Source organism: Mixophyes fleayi, chromosome 2 (assembly GCF_038048845.1).
Source record: "Mixophyes fleayi isolate aMixFle1 chromosome 2, aMixFle1.hap1, whole genome shotgun sequence".
NCBI lineage: Eukaryota > Metazoa > Chordata > Amphibia > Anura > Limnodynastidae > Mixophyes > Mixophyes fleayi.
The window spans coordinates 23,573,634-23,597,260 of record NC_134403.1 but is presented as its reverse complement, the minus strand read 5'-3'; the positions used below and the strand labels follow the sequence as shown (position 1 = coordinate 23,597,260).

General features: G+C 43.3%; 1 protein-coding gene across 10 annotated transcripts in view; it reads left to right on the top strand.

Annotated features, from left to right (window-relative positions):
* Positions 1-23,627, top strand: part of SYTL2 (synaptotagmin like 2) — a 76,976-nt gene that overhangs the window by 16,086 nt on the left and 37,263 nt on the right. For 8 of the 10 annotated variants that reach the window (XM_075198658.1, XM_075198663.1, XM_075198662.1 and 5 more), the window contains 3 exons: positions 8,427-8,813; positions 19,954-20,108; positions 22,669-22,822. In XM_075198658.1, the coding sequence (XP_075054759.1) occupies positions 8,713-8,813; positions 19,954-20,108; positions 22,669-22,822 (410 nt within the window). In that variant the 5' untranslated portion in view covers positions 8,427-8,712. Of the gene's footprint in view, positions 1-6,167; positions 6,437-8,426; positions 8,814-19,953; positions 20,109-22,668; positions 22,823-23,627 lie in introns of those variants that run through there. The other 2 variants (XM_075198659.1, XM_075198661.1) reach the window with 2 other exon arrangements.

Here is a 23,627-nt window from a genome sequence, read left to right as displayed (position 1 = left end):
CGTGGGAGAGGTTATAATCCGAGACTCATTATAATAAGCCAGTAATATCCCGTCCTGAGAGAATGCAGATGACGGAGTAACCATTCCGGGCAACATCTGAATCTGTGTAAATGTTCACATACTTTATAAGAGTAACCAGATTGGCTGAGGCAGTAATCCTCTGTAAAGTGATATTGAGAAGGAATTCTTGTGTGCTTTCTTCTCACATTCCAGATCAGTAAAGCAAGACTGTGTTGTACTGAGCCACCGTTGTCCAAATAAGGACTTCACTGGCCTGGCCCGACTGCATTCTTTTTACTTGTGGTTTGTGTTTTGTTCTTACCTACTTGTAACTAAAGTTTTTTATTTGAAAAACCTTGTGTACAGCCAGCCAGGCACCTGACGTACTCCCGCCAGCCGCTGTTAGACCATTGTTGTCAACTGTCTCTGATTTCCAGGGACCGTCCTAGGCTTTAAACAAAAATAAATAAAATAAAATGTCCTTGGAATTCTCCCTATTTGTCAATATTGACTTTACCATCCCAAAACATTATTTTTATCTTCCGCACAATAGATGCAGTTTTTTTTTTTATTATTTACCTTCTATCCTTATGCCTTGGGCTTTTTAAAAGAATATTTATTGCAGAGGAGTATTTAAAATACAAAAAGTGTGTTCTAATGAAATTCAGTAAATGACATGTTGGGGATTGTAGTGCTCAAAGGTCGACCAAGACAGTGTGGCGAGTGATGTGTTGGATGCGGCGGCTCAGCAGTTTGACACGTCGCATAATTTCCGTGATGTTTCCTGCATGGGGCAAACTACCGCACGTGTCTGCAGTCTCCATTCTTTTCAATGGAGACTGCGAAGATAATTGATTTTGATCAAGCTTCGAAAAGCTTAACTTTTTGGAGCCTCTGCCCGGCGGCTCTGATCTCTGCCCGGCGGCTCTGATCTCTGCCCGGCGGCTCTGATCTCTGCCCGGCGGCTCTGATCTCTGCCCAACAGGCCGTACTCTTCTCGCCTCCCTCCTCTAACGAAACTGTCTCTGTGCTTGTGGCGACCTATGTCCACTTATGCGCAGTAAAGACACTGTTAGAACCCGTAAGTTAATTTTATCACCGCTACATAAGCAAGAACTGGCCTACAGTCATCACAAGGGCAGCCTCTTATCGGATACGCCTCCGGCACATGACTTTTTTTAATGAATTGGTCCAAAAAAGGCATCGCCTTATCACTGCGATAAGAGATACTAATTAATGGGGCAAAATTGCAGATTAGTGATAAATAGGCCCCTATGAATGTTACAGGTGGCAACATCCACCAGTATACAGAAATATCCGTTTCATAATAGAGGGAGATTTGTGGAACTACACAATACAATTCATTGGGTCTGTGCAGTTCGGTGGTAATCGTGCATTCCGACACCGAGGAGTCCTCCACCATTGCCGCTTTAAATTAAAAGTGATAAGAGGTCGCAATGATGTGAAAATCTACTGATGGACACCTGACTAGTCGGAATCACTTGCGGTCAGCATCCTGCTGCGAACAGAGATCTACAGTGTCTGTATGGAGGCAAGTCTGTTTATGTTTAAATAATTGTTTCACAGATTTAGATTTTAAGTGGAGGACTCCTGGGTGTCGGAATTTTTCGCACCGTTAAAGTGTACCCAACCCGTGCAGTTATTAGTTTTTAGATAATAGTTTACATAGATACAGTTGACACATCATCTCTCCAGAATCAGCCTGTAATGAGGAAGAATGGGAAACCTGTCTCTGAGCAAAACAGTAGGGAACGGCAATGTTAAATTACTTGCTGCTAAATTTTAAGTGTTCATCTTGTTGATGTAACATAGTAACATAGTTGATGAGGTTGAAAAAAGACACCAGTCCATCAAGTTCAACCTATTTTGGATCTCCTACGATCCTGCACTTATATTTGAAATTGATCCAGAGTAGGCAACCGCCCATCTGTTTCAATTTTGAAAATCCCCCCCAGACTCAATATTGCAATCCAATTTTACCCTATATCCACTACTATCCTTTATTTTAAATTAACGGTCGTATCCCTGGATACACCTTTCCGCTAAAAATTTGTCTAACCCTTTCTTAAACATATCTATTGAATCTGCCATCACAACCTTCCCTGGCAATGAATTCCATATCTTGACTGCCCTTACTGTAAAGAACCCCTTCCTTTGCTGGTTGTGAAATGTCCTCTCCTCTAACCTTAGGGGATGACCGCGTGTCCTGTGTATGGTCCTTGGGGTAAAAAGTTCCCATGAAAGCTCTCTGTATTGACCCTTAATGTATTTGTACATAGTAATCATATCTCCCCTTAGACGCCTCTTTGTCCTTTTTAATGGTTTTAAATAGTATTTGTCTTTTTTATAGTGTGCGCTACACAAATACATATTTTGTTTTGTATGAGAGATGAGTACAGCAACGCTGGTCCAGCCAATATTTTCCTGGTGTAAATTGGTTAATAGAGCAGCGGTCTCTATTAATGGTGAGTGCTGGTGTTATCAGAGATACGTTCTGGCCACGCTGTAATACACGGAGTGGTATCGGGCAAGTGTTCGGATATTACTGAATGTGGCTACAAAGCCACCGTAATGCTCAATAAACCAATCAAAGCCGATCTGATCGCGATCGGGCATGTTTGGTAAAATGTTGTCAGATAATGATTCGTATTGGCCTGTACGCGGTCATCGTCCAGCCGACCAATCAGGCCATTGTGTCATCAGAGGAGACCCAGCTGCTCTGTTCGAACGCCAACAAGTTCTCTCTTCCGATTTAATCAATGACCGCTCATCCTGGCGCTCTAGCATTGGGTATGGAAAGGAATAACACACCCTTTACATTAGGATATTCACAGTTCCCTGTATAAAAGCATATATGCTTGGTGACCATATTAGGACTTTCTAATGAATGATTGGGGTGTTTGGGATGTCAGACGGAGCCTCGGGACTTAGACGGGAGGGGATGAGTCAGCCCCACTCTGGGAGGGTATTAGTGGTGATTGCTCACATTGGAGAGAAATGATTATAGATTTAGAACTGTGTGTTTTATCATATGTCATATTTCTGAGTTAACCATTTAGTAACGTTTTAAATTCATACTTTTTGGTTTAGAGGAAGTACAGTGGCTCAGTGGTTAGCACTTCTGCCTCCCAGCACTGGGGTCATGAGTTCAATTCCCGACCATGGCCTTATCTGTGTGGAGTTTGTATGTTCTCCCTCTGTTTGCGTGGGTTTCCTCCGGGGCTCCGGTTTCCTCCCACACTCCAAAAACATACTGGTAGGTTAATTGGCTGCTATCAAAATTGACCCTAGTCTCTCCCTCTTTGTCTGTCTCCCTGTCTGTGTGTCTATATTGGGGAATTTAGACTGTAAGCTCCAATGGGACAGGGACTGATATGAGTGAGTTCTCTGTATAGTGCTGCATAATCAGAGGCGCAATATAAATAATATGATGATGAAGTAAGGAAAGTGTCTGCAGATTGCCTCCTATATGCGGATATAAGTTTCTCTTTTTGATCTTTGCTCAAAAAAGAGGATTGGTTACTAAGGGGCACATCAATGCGATAAGGATTTACTATTTCTCAAATTTATGAAAAACGCAACACAGAAACAGCAGTTCCGATAAACTGCTGTTTCTGTGATAAAAAAACATACGTACCCCGGCTCTTCGGAACGCGCTGTCTCCGGATCTCCTCCTTGTCCTCTTCGTTTTTCTTCATACTGGAATTACGCATGTGCAGTTCAAAGAACTGCACATGTGCACAGACATCTCCGCTCTGTCTCTGCAACTATAGTCAGAGAGAGAGCGGTGAGTGACAGGGAGGGATCATGTGATTCCCTCCACACATGCGCTGCTCTTCAGAGCAGAGCTGACAGCACTGAAATCTTTCAATTATGATGTACGCCAGCTTTTTTTTCGTAACTTGTTAGATTGTGATAGGGAGCAGTCATCATACTGTTGTATGGTGACTGCTCGCAAAACGAAACAGAATGCAAAGCAGCAGATATCCACGATATCTGCTGCGATGCGCCTTTCTTAAATATGAGTAAGACTCCAACTTGCGTTGGAGTTCTAGAAACATAGAGATAGTGCACGAACACAACTTCATAAATATGCCCCGAAGAGAGGGCTCTATTTATTAAACCGAGAAAAGCCTTATCTAACAAGGAGTTAGCATTGACTATGGCACTGGAGATAACACCCGCCAAGGATCAGATTCACCAGCGTTCTCCAGAATAGCTGATCTGTGCGGAGTTTGTATGTTCTCTCCGTGTTTGCGTGGGTTTCCTCCCAAATTCCAAAAACCTACCAGTATGTTAGTTGGCCGATACCAAAATTGACCCTAGTCTGTCTGTGTGTCTGTGTATGTTAGGGCATTTAGACTGTAAGCTCCAATGGGGCAGGGACTGATGTGAGTGAGTTCTCTGTACAACGCTGTGGAATTTAGTGGTGCTATATAAATAGCTGATGGTGATGGACATCCTTACTCAGTTTGATTTGATATGGTGGTTGACCATTTAAGCAAACACAGACCAAATCTAAAAAAAAAATCTCCTAGTCAATGCTCAGTCCAATTTTGATTTAAATCAACCAAACGTCCCAATAAAAACTAACTACGTGTAGCTTGTAGACGGCAGCAATTTCAAAAACCTCAAGCGTGTTATAATGGTAGGTACTGTGAATACACACTACAAATGAGTGTTAATTTGTCTAGTAACAATGTAATTACTGTAGAATAGGGCAGACGGCCGCGTGGTATTATTCCGTGGCTATTTCATAGCCAGTGACCAGCGCTGCTTTAATCATCTGTGTTCTGTATTCCCAAACTCCATCTGTCTGCCAGCTGTGATTACCAGCCTCGCTGTGATTACCAGCCTCGCTGGCAGTTGATAAAGGCTCTGCCCAGTTATTTGGAGAATGGTGTACAGCACAGCAGAAAGCTTTCTATAATTGGATATTTCATGCCATGGTAATCCAGAGCGGAATGCCACATGTGTTCCCATGTAATTCTCCTACTGTCTTTTCCGTGTGTTTAGACCGTGAAATCCAACTTGGAGCTTCCATTCCTCCCTAATAACCAGCCAGGACCCTCTCGCCTTGTACACGGCCATTTTGGATGCTTGTAAAATAAATAAAATAGTTTTACAGGGAGGGAACGGGATATTTGTGGTTTCTGTGAACCACCCATATAGCTGAGCCCCAATCTGTAAGACCATGTAAGAGCGGATGATGAACTCGGACGTGTTAGATCCGTTCCGCTAAAGGTCTTTTAAAGCTGATAGTTGAAAAAAAGTAATGTAAGTAAAACATACTTGCCCACTTTCGGCAAGTGCCATCCGGGAGAGGGGAGCGACTAGAGGGCTGGAGGGGGCAGGGCGCGGCCAAACGCGTTATTTTGCCCCCCTGCCCCCCACCCCACAGGGGGCGGGGCCAAAATGACGCAAATCACATCATTTTGGCCAGGTAATTGCGGGATGTGGGAGACTTGCCAGGTCTCCCGGGATTCCGTGAGACCGACCAGAATTCCGGGAGAGTTGGCAAGTATGATAAATGGATCTGTAATTGACGCTTGGTGTGTAGTACACTCATACTTGCCGGGAGGGGAGATCCTAGTGCAGAGGGCATAACTGCGCAATTTGCGTCCTTGCGGTCCCACTCCCTGTAGTGCTTTTTTTTTTCGCTTTATTCCTTGTTTTTTTGTGTGTGTGTTTTGTTCTTGACATGCCAATACCCTTTTGTTTGCATGGGGGGAAAAAAACAAATGCCTTAGCCCCAAACAGTTTGTCTCTTAAATTCAATATGTGTAAATGTGACTTTTCTGTAATAGGCCTGGCCAACCTGTGGCTCTCTCCAGGTGCTGTGAAACTACAAGTCCCAGCATGCTTTGCCAGTGGAAAGCCAGCTATTAGCTGTTAGGGCATGCTGGGATGCCTGGAGAGCCACAGGTAGAGTGACCCACACATGGTACAATCGTTGAATCAATGTGGTCAAACCTTTATGCTGGAAAGGGGATAGTGCTTAACTAGGGAGGAGGAGAAAATCCGCCCCCTCTAAATTTAGGATTGCGACATAACCTGACAAGCCAGTTCAGACGAGATTTGTTTAATGGAATAAGAGTCCATTACGCTTCTTAATATACTTTTTTATTTTGAAGAATAGCTGTTGTAGTTTTTTTGCTTTAATGCAACAGTATCAGATATTGGTGCCATTTACTGTGTAACCAGGGGAAGCTGAAAGCCACAGAAGCCCACACACTTTATATCCTTTACCTGCTCTCTCCAGTAACCACACAGTTACAGATATAGTGTAATGAATGTTGTAGAACCGGAACTGGCTGAGTCAGTCTTCAGCATGTTGTTCACTAGAGACGTCTTGTCCCAAATGTTTCACTCCGGATTCCTATTCCCAATATGAGCCTGGTGCCTGCTCGGTGCTGTAAGTCTAACGTGCATTCAAATCTCCTGTTTAGCTTTGCATTAGCCGTTATATAACGATGATATTATATGATCTGTTATTGCTTTTTTTTTTTTTTATTCTTTCTGCTTTGTTTCCTGGTTAATGTTACATGAAGCAACGCCCCAGTAATATGTATATTGTGCTACTTATCTGACAGGCAGCTGCATGTGGCCGTCTAACGTTTTACACTTCAACTCTTCAAGATGTTTCCGACCACATGTGAAAAAAAAGTATATATATATTTTTTTGTTAAGTTTTTGGTATATTTTTTCTGGAAAGCTTCAAACTTGTCTGTTTCCCTATAAGGTTTTCTTTCTCTAATTTGGAGCCCTATGCCTAAGATATATTAAATTACATTTAGAAAAGTACCCCCGTGTCATGTCTGTGTGTAACAAGGTCACCTAATAGGCAGCAATAATTAGTTTGCAGATGTAGATGGGTCTATTTATTGCAGATTGTCCATAGTGATTCGTTTTCTGTCGCCGATTATCACAGCCATAGAGACCCTCCTATCGCCGTGATTCACTAATAAATGATCATCGGACAGTTTAGTAAGATGTCTTCAGGGATATTTCTGACCCTGTTATAAGCTTCACGCATGCGCAGTAATACCGTTAGCCTGGCGTTCATAGAATGTGACGGCAGATCAGAACCGCTTGGCCCATCTAGTCTGCCCATTTTTTTTTACCTATGATAACCTCCATCTCTATTTGATCCTTAGTTCTTTGTAAAGATATCCTTATGTCTATCCCAAGCATGTTTAAATTGCTCTACTGTATTATCCTCTACCACCTCTGATGGGAGGATATTCCACTTATCCACTACCCTTGCTGTGAAGTAATTTTTCCTCATTTCCTCTGAACCTACTCCTCCCCCCCCCCCCCCCCACCCTCCCATTCAGTCTCAGTACATGTCCTCGTGTTCTAATACTTCTCTTCCTTTATAGAATGTTTCCCTCCTGCACCTTGTTAGAACTTTTGATATATTTGAACATTCTATCATGTTCCCCCTTTCCCTTCTCTGCTCCAAACTATACAGAAGTTCTCTTGGTCTCTCTGGGTAAGTTTAGTGATGGGTGGGGGTTCTGGAGGCACGATGTAAGTTGCTGGTAAAAGCTAGTTTTCGGTTCACTGCAATCCTCTTCTCTGCTGCTCTCATGCAATAAAAATGTGAAACTTGTGGCGCAGGTTAGTTCCAGAGTGTAATTCTTACAAGAATTCTGGCCCTGCCTTTTGCAACTAAGGTGTCAGAATAAACATATTGCAGGCACAGGGCCAGACAAGGTGCAGGTGTAAGAGGTCAGAGGCTTTGGGAACTGGAGAAGCACTAGGGCAAGGTTCTCCAAACCCAGTCCTCATGGCCCCCTGACAGTGCAGGTTTTCCAGGTGGCCTAATTATACCACCTGTGGATGTGTTACAATGTATCCGTCAGTAATGATTACACCTGTGCTCCAGCAAGGGGATATGGAAAACATGTACTGTTAGGTGACAATGGGGACTGGGTTTGGGAAATGCTTCACTAAGTTTTATAGAATCATACGTGGTACAGGCATGTAGCATTCAAAGTAAAGAGCGATGCAGATTCTTAGTTTCTTGAAGCCGTGAGTATTGTCTGTCAATGTCCTTGTACGAAGTTTCTCTTTCTCCTGTTTTACATGGCAGGGAAGTCCTCACGGTAGTTGTACAAATAAGTTTGGTATGAACTAGTAACAAATGGAGTAAGAGAAACTATTGAAGAATAATGAAACTAAATATCTGTTACATGATGTAGAAATTATTAAACTGTGTGGGCTGTTTTTATAATAAAAAAAAATAGATAATTTAAAAGTTGCTTACTAACTGTTGCCATATTTCTGAAAATGTCAATCCTCAAGTCACTGACTTGGATCAACAAATAAACTTTGTTAGCAGCGATGTTTGGTCCAATAAGCGTATCAGGCAGCTCATAACGGACTCTCTCTCTCTACAGGTGATGTTATCCGGTATGTTTGTGCCCAGCTGAACCAGCCAGTCATCTGCGGATGCGGACAATGAGAGCATGTGACCAGGAATAACGGGGAATATGGGACCTTCCTAAGTTTCTGCTGACCAAAAGTAATTCTGCTAACAAGCCCAAAGTCAGGACGACACCGGAACTGCCCCTCGCTGAGCCATCATCCCCCCCCCAGAGAGCCTGTCTGCCAGAATACATTTCTGTCTGGCCTGATTGAGTTTTATACCATCACTGCTATTGATTGTTTTTTTTGAAAGACAAAATGATTGATCTCGGCTTCTTAACGGAAGCAGAGCAGGAGGCGATCCTGAAAGTTCTGCACAGAGACGCTGAGCTGAAGAAGGCTGAGGAGCAGCGCGTTCGGTAAGAGATTATTTCTAAGTTAAAATGCAATAAATAGCTCTGGGATGTATACGGTTGATAAATGTCATATTGCTTTAGGGCTGGATCTGATTAATTTTCAGGAAGATAAACATTTTGTCATCTAAGTATTAGTGTTTTATGCCGTTATTCCGAGGGGAGTTTTTCTATAGTGTTTTGAGTGGGTTGATCCCAAAAGAAGGATTAATTAAATCCATATACAAAATCACAACCTGATTCTTATTCCATGAGATGTAGATTTACAACCTCCGATATATATTTATTGAATATTGCTAAACGTTTAGCCGTAAGGTGCTGCTTTTTGCCAAGGGTTCTTGGTAAGGAAAAAGGTTGCAGATTTTCTGCAGGTTAATCTCTGCTGTCTTAGTTATATTCTACATTTGTGTGCAGTTGTTTTAAGATCCTGCGTTCAGAAACAAAGCTCTGACCACTAACAGTATCTAGTGTGGCTAGGACGCCCTATATCATCTTTGTTGGAACAGATGTGGGTATAAGAAAATAGAGGACACTGTGTAGATTTAATGTTAAAAGTCAGAAATGGAATATTAGTGGTAATCTCTGATGCCCTGTTTCTATCACTGTTGAACCGCTGCAGGGGAAGTTACTGCATTAGAAGCCGTTTGCCTTTGGACTACTGTAACTTAAGTAAAACACTTTATCCACAGTTATGCCATGTGCTTCATTGCGGTGATAGCGGGCAGCACTCCTGGCATGGCAGCGGGATCATGAGATCTGCCTAGGCTGCTATATTTTACCCGTGGATTCCGCTTTGCACCTAAGCTAGGTTCCCTCCTGTGCAATCTTCAGATGTGATATCTGTAACGATTTCACCAACGACTGAAAGTCCCGATGATCATGCAGATTTATGTGTACACACCTACACGATTTACCTTCAGATCTGTGCTCTTCATCTGTCATAACCATCTGCTGAAAAAGTGATGACTCTGCACATTTTACAGAGATCTGCCTGCACTGCTGGTTGTGAGTGTGTACACACTTCCACATTTGTCCGACATCGTTCCATAGTTGATTGTAATTTTTAGAATGTTTAGAAAACCAAATCAAATGGTACGTTAAAACATGTTCGTGGGAGGTGGAGGGGAATCATTGGGAGAGAAGAGACAGCTAAGGGTGAAGGCATACTTGCCAACTCTTCCGGAATGTCCGGGAGACTTCCGGAATGTCCGGGAGACTCCCGAAATCCGGGAGTGCAGGCAATTCTCCCGCATCCGGCAAATACCTGGCCAAAATAATGCGATTAGCGGTGAATCGCGTCAATTTGGCCCCAGCCCCTGCATCAAAACATAATTTTTGACGCAGGGGGTGGGGCCAAAATGACGCGATTGCCCACGCCCCACCCCCAGTCAAGCCCCTTGTCCGCGATCTCCCGGACTTCAGTGCCTAAAAGTATGCAAGAATGGGTGAAGCAGAGTATAGAAAGCAGTATTGGAGAAAGACATTAGCAGGGGATGGAACCTGAGGAGAGCTAACGAGGGATGAGGGGTAATCTGTAATGAGGGATCAAACGTATAACTGAAGAAATTAATGGAGTAATAAGTTGAACCACAGCGGGGGAGAAATAAAGCAAAGGGACAGTATGGGGGGAAGCAAGCAGACTAAGGGCTAGATTTACTAAGCTACGTGGGTTTGAAAAAGTGGGGATGTTGCCTATAGCAACCAATCGGATTCTAGCTATCATTTTGTAGAAGGTACTAAATAAATGTAAGCTATAATCTGATTGGTTGCTATAGGCAACATCCCCACTTTTTCAAACCCGCAGCTTAGTAAATCTAGCCCTAAGACTCATCGGTGGAGGAATGAGTAATAAAATGGTTTTATAAGGCAGTTTATGTGAGAGTTGTAGATAATGATTGATGGCTTATAGAACTGTGATAAAGAAACAGAGACCGAATAAGATAAATATCTAGTGAGGAAATGAAAAATGTAAGAGATTTTTGATAGTTGAACAGTTTATCAAGCGATCGGGCCGGTTTGCTTCTACATGTGGCTGTATCCAGCTGTACACTGGTAATGTCCCTGCGGCACTGACATTAGAACCTTTACAATAAAACAAAAATAATCTTCCCTTCAGCCCTGCTGCTCTTACAGCCTCCGTCGGTGTGACACCTATACACCAACCTCTTCTGTGGGCAATGTGCTCACAGTACTGTAGATACCAGCTGGTGGTGCTGGGCAAGCCCTTGGGTGGCACTAGATATGCCCCTTTGGCAGAGCAGGACACGGCCCCTTTTGTCAGTGCGACTAAGGGGCATATTTAACAAATTGTGATGGTGCACTATCGTGCACTTAAAGTACAATCCATGCCCCGATGTGTCCCCCGCATATTTATTAAAGGTGCATCGCAGCAGATATCGTGGATATCTGCTGCTTTGCATTCTGCTTCGTTTTGGGGAGCAGTCACCATTCAATAGTATGGTGACTGCTCCCTCTTGCAATCTAACAAGTTCCGAAAAATAGTTTTTTTTTCGGGAACTTGTCTGAAGCTGGCGTACATTATCATAAATGAATAATCTCAGTGCTGTCAGCTCTGCTCCGAAGAGCAGAGCTGGACAGCACATGTGTGGAGGGATCACATGATCCCTCCCTGTCAATCACCGCTCACTCTCTGCAACTATAGTTGCAAAGATCGAGCAAGATGTTTGTGCGCATGTGCAGTGCACATGCGCAATTGCTGAAAGAAGAGTGAAGAGGAGGAGATCCGGAGACAGCGCGTTCCGAAGAGACGGGGTAAGTATGATTTTTATTTATTTTTTATCACAGAAACAGCAGTTTTTCAGAACTGCTGTTTCTGTGCAGGGTTGTACATAAATGTGAGAAATAGTTCAATCCTTATCATTGCGATAAGGATTGAAAACTATTTTTCACTTTATGTTAATATTGATAAATGTGCCCCTAAGTCTTTGCAGAATCTCCCTGAAATTATTTTTGAAAAGTTGGCAAATGTGTGTGCACTATATGTGGGCGCCACATCCCCACAGTGCATGGCATGCCGCATGATACATGTAGCTGAGATTCGCGTGGGAACACTTATAATCTGCACATTCTACTTCCTGGGACTGCAGCAAGCAAGCTGGGGAATATCTCAACACAGACTTGGCGTTCGGTGGGTTAAAATAATACAAGCATTGCTTGTTTTAAAGGACAGAGCTTGTTGAGTTCAACCAGCTTCCTGGTGGTAATATAGATGTAATGCCTCATTTCATCCGATGTCTAATGCAATGTGTATCGTTCTTTATTCACATTCCCGGTTCCTGTACCACAGACTGATCCTGACCTCTGCATTGTATGTATGTCCCTGATGTGTATTTCTAGGGATTCACTACCGCTGCTCAGTGCTGGTTACAAGGAGGGTCTGTACGTCTTTGGTTTATTTTGCTTTTGTTTTTCTATAAATCTTGTATCAAAACACACGCAAAGAGAAACTCGTTTCTCTACATATTTCCAGGTTATGGGGAATCTGAGCAATGTCATACGTGGCGTTATCTATTGAAGATCTTCTCGTGTTCCAATCTCCAGCATAATCCTATTGATACATCTAGAATGCAGAGATCAGTGTATATAAAGTAGAGATGCTCAGGCTCAGTTCCTCGAGAACCGAACACACCTGAACTTAGGGGATCCGAGTGCTGAGTCGGCTTGGTACTGCGCGCGCGCCCTCGGAATTGGAAACGAGGCAAAACGTCATTGTGACGCTGTTGGATCTCGGGAGTTTTGAATTCCTTTTAAAGATCCAACATCACGGACGGACGGTTGGAGGGAGGGCAGACCGCCATTTATCTTTTCTGCCACTGCTATGTGCCGATGTGTCCTAGATGTGCTAGGAACTGCTGTGTGTTTGAGTCATTGGTCTGTCGCTTACCATCCAGCCAGGTCGCTGCAGTCTTTGTTTGAAAGTGTATGAAAATAATATTGTGATATGTGAGGTGGTCTAAATAGACTGCAATTGACTTGAAATTAGTGTTATTGAGGTTAATAATGTAGGAACAAAAAATGAGCAAAATTATGTGATTTTAGCGCATTTTAGGATTTTTTTCTAAAAAATCCAAAACAAAAACACACAAGGGCAGTTTTACCAAAAACAAAACACGAAGCTAATCCAGATCCAAAACCAAAACCAGTTCACGGGGGTCAGTGAGCATCTCTAATATAAAGTCTATCTCGGCAACCAAGTTCTTCAATCTCGTGGCTTCGGTCTGTTCCGGAACAAGCTTGCTCTTAGTGCGGTTGGGATACGGTATTCTCTGACTCACTCAAATGCAGGGAGAACTTGGAAAGTCCACTCAGATAAGGGACCAGGTTGGATTCCAACTATGGCCTCGGTGCTGCAAGGATGCAATGCTAACCACTGTGTCACGGTGCTGCCCAGATTTGCTGGGCCTGTCTCTACAGGTATGCGCACGCGTGGGACGGCTCGTGGGTTTGCGCGTGGACGGTGGAACTGAAGGTCCAAGTTTTTGGCTTTTAGTTTTTTTTAGTATATAAAAAAAAAAAAAAGGTAAAAAATAAATAAATAAACTGGTGTATTATATTGTAATGTACCAACCACAGTAAAATTTAAAAATATCAAGAGGAATCTCTGAACTCCCGGCCTTGTTCTTTTCTATGGTCCCACAACTGCTGAGAAGTTATATTCTAGGGTAGGGGGTACTATATATATATATATATATATATATATATATATATATATATATATATATATATATATATATATATATATATATATATATATATATATATATATATATATAATTTTTCCAGCCTGCCAGAGTAAGCTGGGACTTGTAGTTCCTCAGTAGCTGAAGGTCCACGGGTGCTGAAGTCTGGCCTATTTAATTTATCATTTACTAGTTAATCCAGTCTGAAGAGGATACATTGGTTGTTTGCCAGTGTCCTTGGGTAAATCCCTCTCCAGGTGTCACCAGATTGTCATCGTCACAGCGTGTGTCTCGGCACTTTAACGGAATGACACATTCTATCCGTTTCTAATCGCCTAATTCTCACAGCTACGTAAACCTGCCAGCACATTCCTGGGTATTAATCCATCATGTGAGCTAAGAAGTCACTTGACATGCAGATTGCCTCGGCTGATCCGCTAAAATCTCCTTATCTCTGGTATTTTGCCTTCAGTCTTCAGAATATGGAAGGCGCAGGTTCAACGCTGTGATGATCTAATGATAAACCCACGGGGATAGCTCGCTGAGCCGTACTGTTCCCTGGATGGTCTGCAGAAATGTATGTATATGTAGATTGTAGCTGGTTTATGGTTGGATGACTGCTTTATTACTGTAGTAACCAACAAACCACCCCATGAAGATTGTTTGCTCCACTTTCAGGAAGTGGTTTGTACTGTAAACACCCTCCTGTAACTTTAGCTAAATGCACAGCTTTTTTTTTGTTGCAAGTTTTTATTCTCTGCTTTTTAGTCGCGTATTTATATCATCAGGCAGAGGTTTTATTTGAAGTCGTCTTGGGATACGACACCCGACCTGCTCTTTGGTTGTAATTGTGTCCGTTGCAATGAAAACGCCTGGATGACGTCTAATAAACAAATACTAGTAAAGCTGGTAAGATAAAGTGGTCTGTTTAGCAAAAATTGTAGGAGGGTTATGCTACAATCTTGTGTTGATGGAATCTGTTTATGGATTTGAGTGTAAAGCTATAACTGTCCACTAGTTCTCCTACCCCAGTGGTTTGTACAGACTATAAACAAGGGTGCGATACTTGGGTTGTTTGACCAAATATTTAAAACCACCACACGTGAAATACACATGCTGCATGGCTGCACTGCGATTGGCTCACGTGCGTGCTGCATGGCTGCACTGCGATTGGCTCACGTGCGTGCTGCATGGCTGCACTGCAGCTGGTTCATATGCGTGCTGCATGGCTGCACTGCAACGGGTTCATGTGCGTGCGGCATGGCTGCACTGCAACTGGTTCATGTGCGTGCGGCATGGCTGCACTGCAACTGGTTCATGTGCGTGCGGCATGGCTGCACTGCAACTGGTTCATGTGCGTGCGGCATGGCTGCACTGCAGTTGGCTCATGTGCGTGCGGCATGGCTGCACAGCAGTTGGCTCATGTGCGTGCTGCATGGCTGTACAGCAGTTGGCTCATGTGCGTGCTGCATGGCTGTACAGCAGTTGGCTCATGTGCGTGCTGCATGGCTGCACTGCAGTTGGTTCGTGCGTGCTGCATGGCTGTACTGCAGTTGGCTCGCGTGCGGGCTGCATGGCTGCACTGCAGTTGGCTCACGTGCGTGCTGCATGGCTGCACTGCAGTTGGCTCACGTGCGGGCTGCATGGCTGCACTGCAGTTGGCTCGTGCGTGCTGCATGGCTGCACTGCAGTTGGCTCACGTGCGTGCTGCATGGCTGTACTGCAGTTGGCTCATGTGCGTGCTGCATGGCTGTCCTGCAGTTGGCTCATGTGCGTGCTGCATGGCTGTACTGCAGTTGGCTCATGTGCGTGCTGCATGGCTGTACTGCAGTTGGCTCATGTGCGTGCTGCATGGCTGCACTGCAGTTGGCTCATGTGCGTGCTGCATGGCTGTACTGCAGTTGGCTCACGTGCGGGCTGCATGGCTGCACTGCAGTTGGCTCACGTGCGGGCTGCATGGCTGTACTGCAGTTGGCTCACGTGCGGGCTTCATGGCTGTACTGCAGTTGGCTCATGTGCGTGCTGCATGGCTGTACTGCAGATGGCTCACGTGCGTGCTGCATGGCTGCACTGCAGTTGGCTCACGTGCGTGCTGCATGGCTGCACTGCAGTTGGCTCACGTGCGGGCTGCATGGCTGCACTGCAGTTGGCTCGTGCGTGCTGCATGGCTGCACTGCAGTTGGCTCACGTGCGTGCTGCATGGCTGTACTGCAGTTGGCTCATGTGCGTGCTGCATGGCTGTCCTGCAGTTGGCTCATGTGCGTGCTGCATGGCTGTACTGCAGTTGGCTCATGTGCGGGCTGCATGGCTGCACTGCAGCTGGCTCATGTGCGGGCTGCATGGCTGCACTGCAGCTGGCTCATGTGCGGGCTGCATGGCTGCACTGCAGTTGGCTCATGTGTGGGCTGCATGGCTGCACTGCAGATGGCTCATGTGCGGGCTGCATGACTGTACTGCAGTTGGCTCACGTGCGGGCTGCATGGCTGCACTGCAGTTGGCTCATGTGCGGGCTGCATGACTGTACTGCAGATGGCTCATGTGCGGGCTGCATGACTGTACTGCAGTTGGCTCACGTGCGGGCTGCATGGCTGCACTGCAGTTGGCTCATGTGCGGGCTGCATGACTGTACTGCAGATGGCTCATGTGCGGGCTGCATGACTGTACTGCAGATGGCTCATGTGCGGGCTGCATGACTGTACTGCAGATGGCTCATGTGCGGGCTGCATGGCTGCAAATGTTTCCATTTGTTACCTAAATTAAATGCTGTAGAAATGAGCTTAAATTTTCAAAACTGCCTCCAAATGTGGACAATGTTGATTATTTTACCAAAGGGGCCAATGCAAAGTGGGGTGTTTGGCAGATTGCGTGTCCTGTGTTACATCACATGCCCAGAAGTGGGCGCACACCTATGCAGACTAGTGTGATTCGTGCACTTACGCCCACCTGCACCTAGGGAGGGGGTACGGGGGGGGGAAGGGGCGTGTAAACGTTGGCCGAGCACACTTGGCGAACATAAAAAAAAAATGTTAAAGATGATAAAAATAATTGACAAATATTGTCATAATAGTAAAATGTTGTTAAAGTTGAATTAAACAGGTGCAGCTGCAGGTAAATATAGAATAAATGGCAAACCTCAATGTCCGTATAAAGAAGCGCACAGGTCACTCCAGAATTTTTTTTACTGAGATTTTGGTTATACACCATGAAATGTCCCCTTACCAAAACAAACTGTGTGACCCATAACCGGTTGATCCTGAGCTTTAATAGGCTGTAATGTTCTCCATGTCTACACATACATGTAGTTTATTTTAATGTCTGTGACTTTACAAAGCTGTTGTCTACTGCCAACTACTAATGTAATATTTTATTAGTTGTTTTGTCCAACTACCTGTCTTTATATTGTAGTTACTATAATAATTTAAACCTAATTTCTAGAATGAACTATGTACTACTAGCTGTAGGTGAAATCGTATGACTTACCAGTAGGCAGTACAAAGTCATTTATACTTTTAGGCAGAGAACCCCTTTAATCTGGAAAGTAATTGGATACTATAATATGCGGAACACGGTGTCATAGAGAGACTTCTTTTTCTCTCTCTGAAAATTCTAGATTTGCGGTTAAACACCCTGGTCTTATCATAATTGACGGACAAACACTTTTAAGAAAACGCAACCACCCCATTGAGTTTTATAGAGCCTGGGTGTGTAATTAAAGGGGAACTCTGGCTTTCACACCAGAAATTCAAAGGTGGTTGGGGGCATCTTGAGTTACCGGCACGAGTCTGCGCCCCTATCACATCTTGTTGGACGACACTATTTAAGGCAGATTCAGTTCTCGACTATGTGCCCTGGGGTGTCTCCGAAACGGTCGCCGGGACACTCTTTGGCAATGCAACATTGCGCAGCACGTTACTTTGAATTCTCCCTTTTGTATTAAATATTCAGAATATAATGGCCTCTGCCTGCATCTATAAGCTGAAGAATTGTGAGGTCACAGACCATCTACAAGTTAGGGGAAGGGGTATTGACAATACAACATTATTTTGCCTTTAGCCACAGCTGCTGGGTTCCTCCTTAGTGTTGGGTACAGATTATGAACCATTGGGACAGTCACATCCTGGTGATATGGCACGTGGACATCACTGCGCTGCCGGCTGCGCACTTTGCACATTGCTGGCCGTTACAGTAGGAATCTCTGCTTATTTTTCTGCGCACCTGTACAGGCTGCGAGGGGGGTGGGGAATGAGCAGAGATTTAACTAAAATCTCCCGGCACAATGCATCTCTGTGGACGATCCGGAGACACCTCGCACAGACTTGAATCTCCCTAAAATCGGTGAGATGTCTGCTAAAGTGAGGAGTGGGAGATGCATGATCAGACTTTGCATTTTAATTATGAAAACCAATCTACCAAAATGTCTGGGTGTTCGGGAGTTAATAATAATTCTGGGGAGTCATGTGCAAAAATTCAGTATTTTGCTTCCTTCATATTTACATATATGACCTAGGACACATTGTTTAGAGCTGTAAAGTTGTGGGTTGTCCCCATATTATTCCTTTGTGATCTCTTAGGTCAGGAACACAACTTACCATCTGGCAGTGTGCATTCAGCACCCAGCAACTCTCTTCCTTATTAGACATTTGTAGTCACTGTCTAACTTAAACAAGATAGATCAATGTTTATGTCTGGTTTCTATGGATTATTGACTAACTCTTTCCTATAGAGAACAACAACAATGTCAATCAAAGTTGACTGCAAAAGTTTCTGTAAAAAGTCCGTCCCACTAAATCTATATACCGGCATGAGATTGCTAGAAAATAAATGGTTGATCAACTCATAATTCCAATTTTTTTTCTTTACTACAGTTATAACTGGTTGTTATCTAATCACACAATTTTATATCTGGGCAAATAAACTTAATGACAAATTATTCAGATCCACAACAACATTATTAACTGAAACTTTTTTTTTTTTTCATTGTAATTTGCTTCATGTCTGTCTTAGTGTTCATTGGCCAAAATATTAGTATACACTGGGAGTTGAGTTCCTTTAGCACTAACTTGGCTGGTAGCACCTCCATAGTGATTTCTGTGCATGTGGCGGGAGAGAACGCATTCTAGACATAGTTGCCAACCTTTCCAGGGTGGCATCCGGAGTCTTGGGGGGGGGGGGGGAGTTGGGTGTGAGGAGGTAGGGCTCGGCAAATCATATCACTTTGGCCCAACCCCGTGATGCAATGAAGCAAAAGTGTCGTTCTACCATGGAGGCCAGGCCAATGGATGCTCAAAATCTGCCAACTTCACTAGGAGGAAGTGGGCAGATGCGGGATACTCGGCTCTCCCGGGAATCCAGGAGACCTACCCGGAATTCGAGTGTCTCCTGGACGTTGCGGGAGAGTTGGCAAGTATGATTCTAGCAGTTTAATATGTTTGAGCCTGACCACTGTGGCTTTGAAAAAGTCATTCCAAGCATTTATTTATGTTGGCACACACTATTATACAGAAAGTGCTGTATTATTGTCTCTCTCGCTGAATAGCGTCATGTTTTGACTAACCAATTGCATTTTAATTAGCCCTGTGACAATTGTTATTAAAACAAAACAAATTATTTTTTGCTAGAGGCAGTGTTATCTTGGTTTTGACTGCATTGTGCATTGTTTTTGTGTGTGTGGATGGGGGGAGGAAGTGTTATATTTTCGGCTGAAAACTCTGTAGTGTGTACCCAGTGTAATTATCAGGCCAATCAAACGATAAACAACTGTTCGGCATGATATCACATTAGTGTGTACGTTCCAACGATGAATGGTTAACGTTCTAATCTAAAGCACATTGTATCGTGTTAATTTTATTTTTACACCGAACTAAAAATCTTACTCAACAATGGAACAATGTCGTTCCAATTCTGCAGTGTGTACGCACTCAGGAGCGGCAGTGTCCATAGATCTCTATACAGTGTGCAGAGTCGGGATCTTTTCAGCTTATGGTTATGACAGATGAAGAGCACAGATCTGACGGTAAATCTTGTAAAACGTGTATAGTGTGTACACAGGAATCGACATGTTGATCGGGACTTTCAGTCGTTGGTGAAATCGTTAACGGTATTGCTTAGTTAGAAATTTTGTATAGTGTGTACCCAGCCTTACTGTAAACTGTACGGTCCTATGTCTGGTTTATATCTATCTGTTCTTTAATATTATTTACTAATAAAGTAATGTACCACTGAGTTCCATTAAACTAGTTGTTGTACTTCTGTCCTTTTTGGGGTAACATTACTGTCCGCTGAGAAACTACTTTTTGGGAGAATGAGATTCTTGTTATATAGTTGCTAATTATAGTTATACAAATGCAAATGACATTTTTACGTTTCTCACTTCATTTTGTACCTGAATCCCCGTCGAAGTACAACTCGCGTGAAGTGTGTGTCATTGTGTTCTCTTTGCTCTGCAGTCACCTACAGAATGTGGTCGACGATGAAAATGAGCTGAAGTATAAAAGTGGTCAATGGTTTTACGAAGCAAAATCAAAAAGACATAACGACAAGATTCATGGAGCTGACCTCGTCAGGGCGTCTATTAGGAAACGGAAAAAACCATCCACTATAGGTAGGTCGCAGCTCTCCGATAAGTACAATGTATGTATTGTGCCATTGGTTTAGGCCTTATTCTCATGCGCTCGATTTTGATTTGCTCTTAAGATCACAGATTCCAGTGCCATTGAAACCGCATGGCAGATCCGTGTGTCGTGCGGGTATTAGTTTGAGTTTTCACTCTTTCGACAGCTGAGTGGACTCTCCATTGACCTCGCTGTGTGTAAATTGAGTTAAATGCATTAAATGGAACAGACAGCGTGCAGAAAATTGCAAGTGGGTATGGGGTCATTGGAAACCATAGATTCCTTTTTCAGACCTGTTGTCGTGCATTTTACTAGTGCTAAAAGGTAACGCACAAATTTGACGCTAGGCCTTACAGGGATTGTATTCAGGGAGGAGAGGGAGAAGACCAGTACACCTTATTTGATGGAAAGATAGAATGCTTTTTACTGTAGACAGTGTGTCATCTGTTATAAGCCGGAGACGCCCTCAGCAGATAATGTCTTATATTGCAGTTCCTGCATTTTTAGAGTCTTGTATTTTCTATATTGTTGCTAGTTTACACGGATTATTGCATGGATATTGTCGCATAGGCACATACATGACTATTTGTTATTGCAAAACTAAACACTGCACATTCTTAGTCTTGGAGAAGTGAAAGAATAACAAACGTTCAGTTTATGTACTTTTTAATGATCGTATGAATGTTGTTGTTTAAAAAAAAAAAAATCCCCCAGAATATTATTGTTTTTATTAACATGTTTTGTTTTGGGAATCGGCAATCTAGCATTCTTGGGGGTTAATAAAAACACATCACTTAACTATAGATAAATGACTAAAAAAGTAAGTTATGGTTACCCTGGGGGAGTCGGAAGGTCTCTTGATGAAGACAGATTTATTATTGAGACTGGTTCTTTGTTGGGGGATGTGTGTGATCCACCTTCCAGGAACGGGTAAGTTTTCTGTAATTCGCTTTGTCCCTTTTTTTAAACAGATCTTTAAACATGAATAATTCCATAGTACAACTATAAGCAATATATTCATTTTATGTAAACAAGGAAGATGCCTGGGGCTGCTCTGTGTAGCGTGTTTAGTGTGGTGTTTTGGCATGCTTTGTTGTTTTAACCTTTTGCTGCTATTTGAACTTTACCAACATTTGATTTTCCATTAAAAATAATGGCTGGTGGGGGTGGTATTTGTTGTAAACTATTATTAAATGCTACCCAGGGCAGCTACCAAGGCAGCATCTATCCTAAAGAGCACTGTATTATGTGAGAGGTTTGTTCCACAAAGGTTTATTGTTTTTGTTGTTAACACTTAAATATATATATATTATTTTGCATTACTCTGATTTTTCTGGCAGTTTCATCCAGATACAAGTTACATTTTTGGCAAAACCGCACCAATGAAAAAGTCCTGTTGCGTTTCACACATTTTCTGGGCTGTTCCAATTTTCAACCTATCACTTTACTTGGAAATAGTGTTATCAATTTTTAGATAATTTTTTATTTTTTTAATCTCCTCTGTATACATAATAATGTATTTTAAAGGTGTATGAGAGTGACAGGTCTCAAATTTTCATATATTTCTGTTTTTGCGAATATGATTTTAAAGACTTCATCATTTGGGTTCTATTTATCAAAGGGAGGTGAGCCTTAAATTTAGGGCTTCTCCCTGTTTATCAAAGCCCTTGGGCCGGTAAGGGTTATCGTCAGCGGTAGCCTTCGCCACGGGCCTCCGCCGGCAAAGCTTCGTCTATTTAACATGAGCAGCGCTGTCAACGTTACAGGATGGCAATAGCCGAGGGTCCGCAATGGCAAATTACTTTATTACAATACGGCATTTTTTATTTGCATGAAATTATATCCATCTATCTTTATTTCTAATTACATCTGGAAATCCAAGTCCAGGCTACCAGTGCGCATGCCCGAGCTGGCCAGTCTGCCCACGCATGCGTAGATTGATCCCAGACTGGCCTGGCGAGCAGTAATACTCTTATTACTACCAGCCAATATCGCCGGAGAGATGGTCATCGCTGGGCTGCCCGTCGACCTTTTCATTGATTGTGCGGCTGAAAATTTTCTAACGCTGCGCAGGGGCAAACGCAGGATTTGTAGAGGGAGGTTACCACACCACGCCGCCAGTGGGCGTGACCAGCATGCATGGGGGCGTGGCTATAATATTAGACAGTGCTTGGCTGCTCTCCAACTCTTCCTATCCCCATAATATACATGGGTAATGCTGCGTGCACTACTGTTAGGTGCACACAGCTCTCCCTTTTCAAGCAGAGCCGTGTGAAGCGGGGACAGGGTCCAGCCATCTCAATTATACAGTGCCCCAGGCTTAGAGGGGGGGGGGGGGGTTTCCAGGCACCAGGGAACCCCCCCCCCCCTGGTTTGCCTATGCTGCGACAGGCAAATCTTCTCAACCGCATCCTTTTGGTAACTGGACCCCTTTAATGTGACGATCTCCCAGGCAGAATGAGTAGGCACTGAATGCGATGCCCTAGTATTTCCCTCCCCAACAACTTCTCCAGGAAACGGAGATTAACTGTGACTTTTTTGTATTTTTAGCCGAGATAAGTGAGATGAGTAAGGAGAAATCAAAGAGGCGCTCGGTGAAATCTGTCAACAAAGACATTTTTATTCCTCCAGAGCTTTATGGCGTCATGGAAATGCCGGATGAAGATGAGGATCTACAGCCAGACAAGGTGGAAACTAATCACAGGTACATGGAACGATTTATCAGAGGTCAAAAAGCCCCATTGCTGGCAAAAATGGGGGTGGTAGCACCGGTGGCAATGCTATTGCCGGCTGTATATGTATCACGGCATTACCTGTTCTGTTATGGCCACCTTGAGATTGAGATAACCTATAAAAATCAGTCCTTGAATAAAGCAGTTTTTTATTTTACTTTTTATTTTTAAAATATATTTTATCTATAAACCATTTTTATTTTAATTTATTTATTTTTTACATTTGTGTGGCTGAAAGCCCAAGTCTGGTTGCTAGGTCGCCTTCACTGTGTTTAGGTGACCAGTGAATGTGGCGAAACGCGTATAAGGTATCCCAGTGATGAATAAAAGAACGATTTTAATTTGTCTATTTGAGATGTTAAAAATGTATTTCAGAAAAAGCACGTTGGGTATGAAATGGTAATTAAAATGTTGAAGGGGTAACGGAGATCTAGAAATGGGAATAATGGATTTGTTGTGTTTTTCCATCATATTATGAGGATTCAATGTGTTATAAGATAATATTTTGGTTTGATGACGCATATGGTGATTTATATTGAACTGAGAGCAATGTACAAACAAACGGTCCAAAATACTCCTCCAATACGACGTTTTCCTTAGTCAGGTTAGCTGCCTCCTGTTACAATGGGTCTATTTTCACTGAGTGGTGGAAGCAGCGTTCAGAGATGTAACCATTGATCTCTATGGTAAACTCAGTGTCTGTACAGACCGGGGCTTTTGTAAGTTCTGAACACCCCCATATCTGTCCCTTTTTCTGCTTTTGGTGCAGTCTGGGCT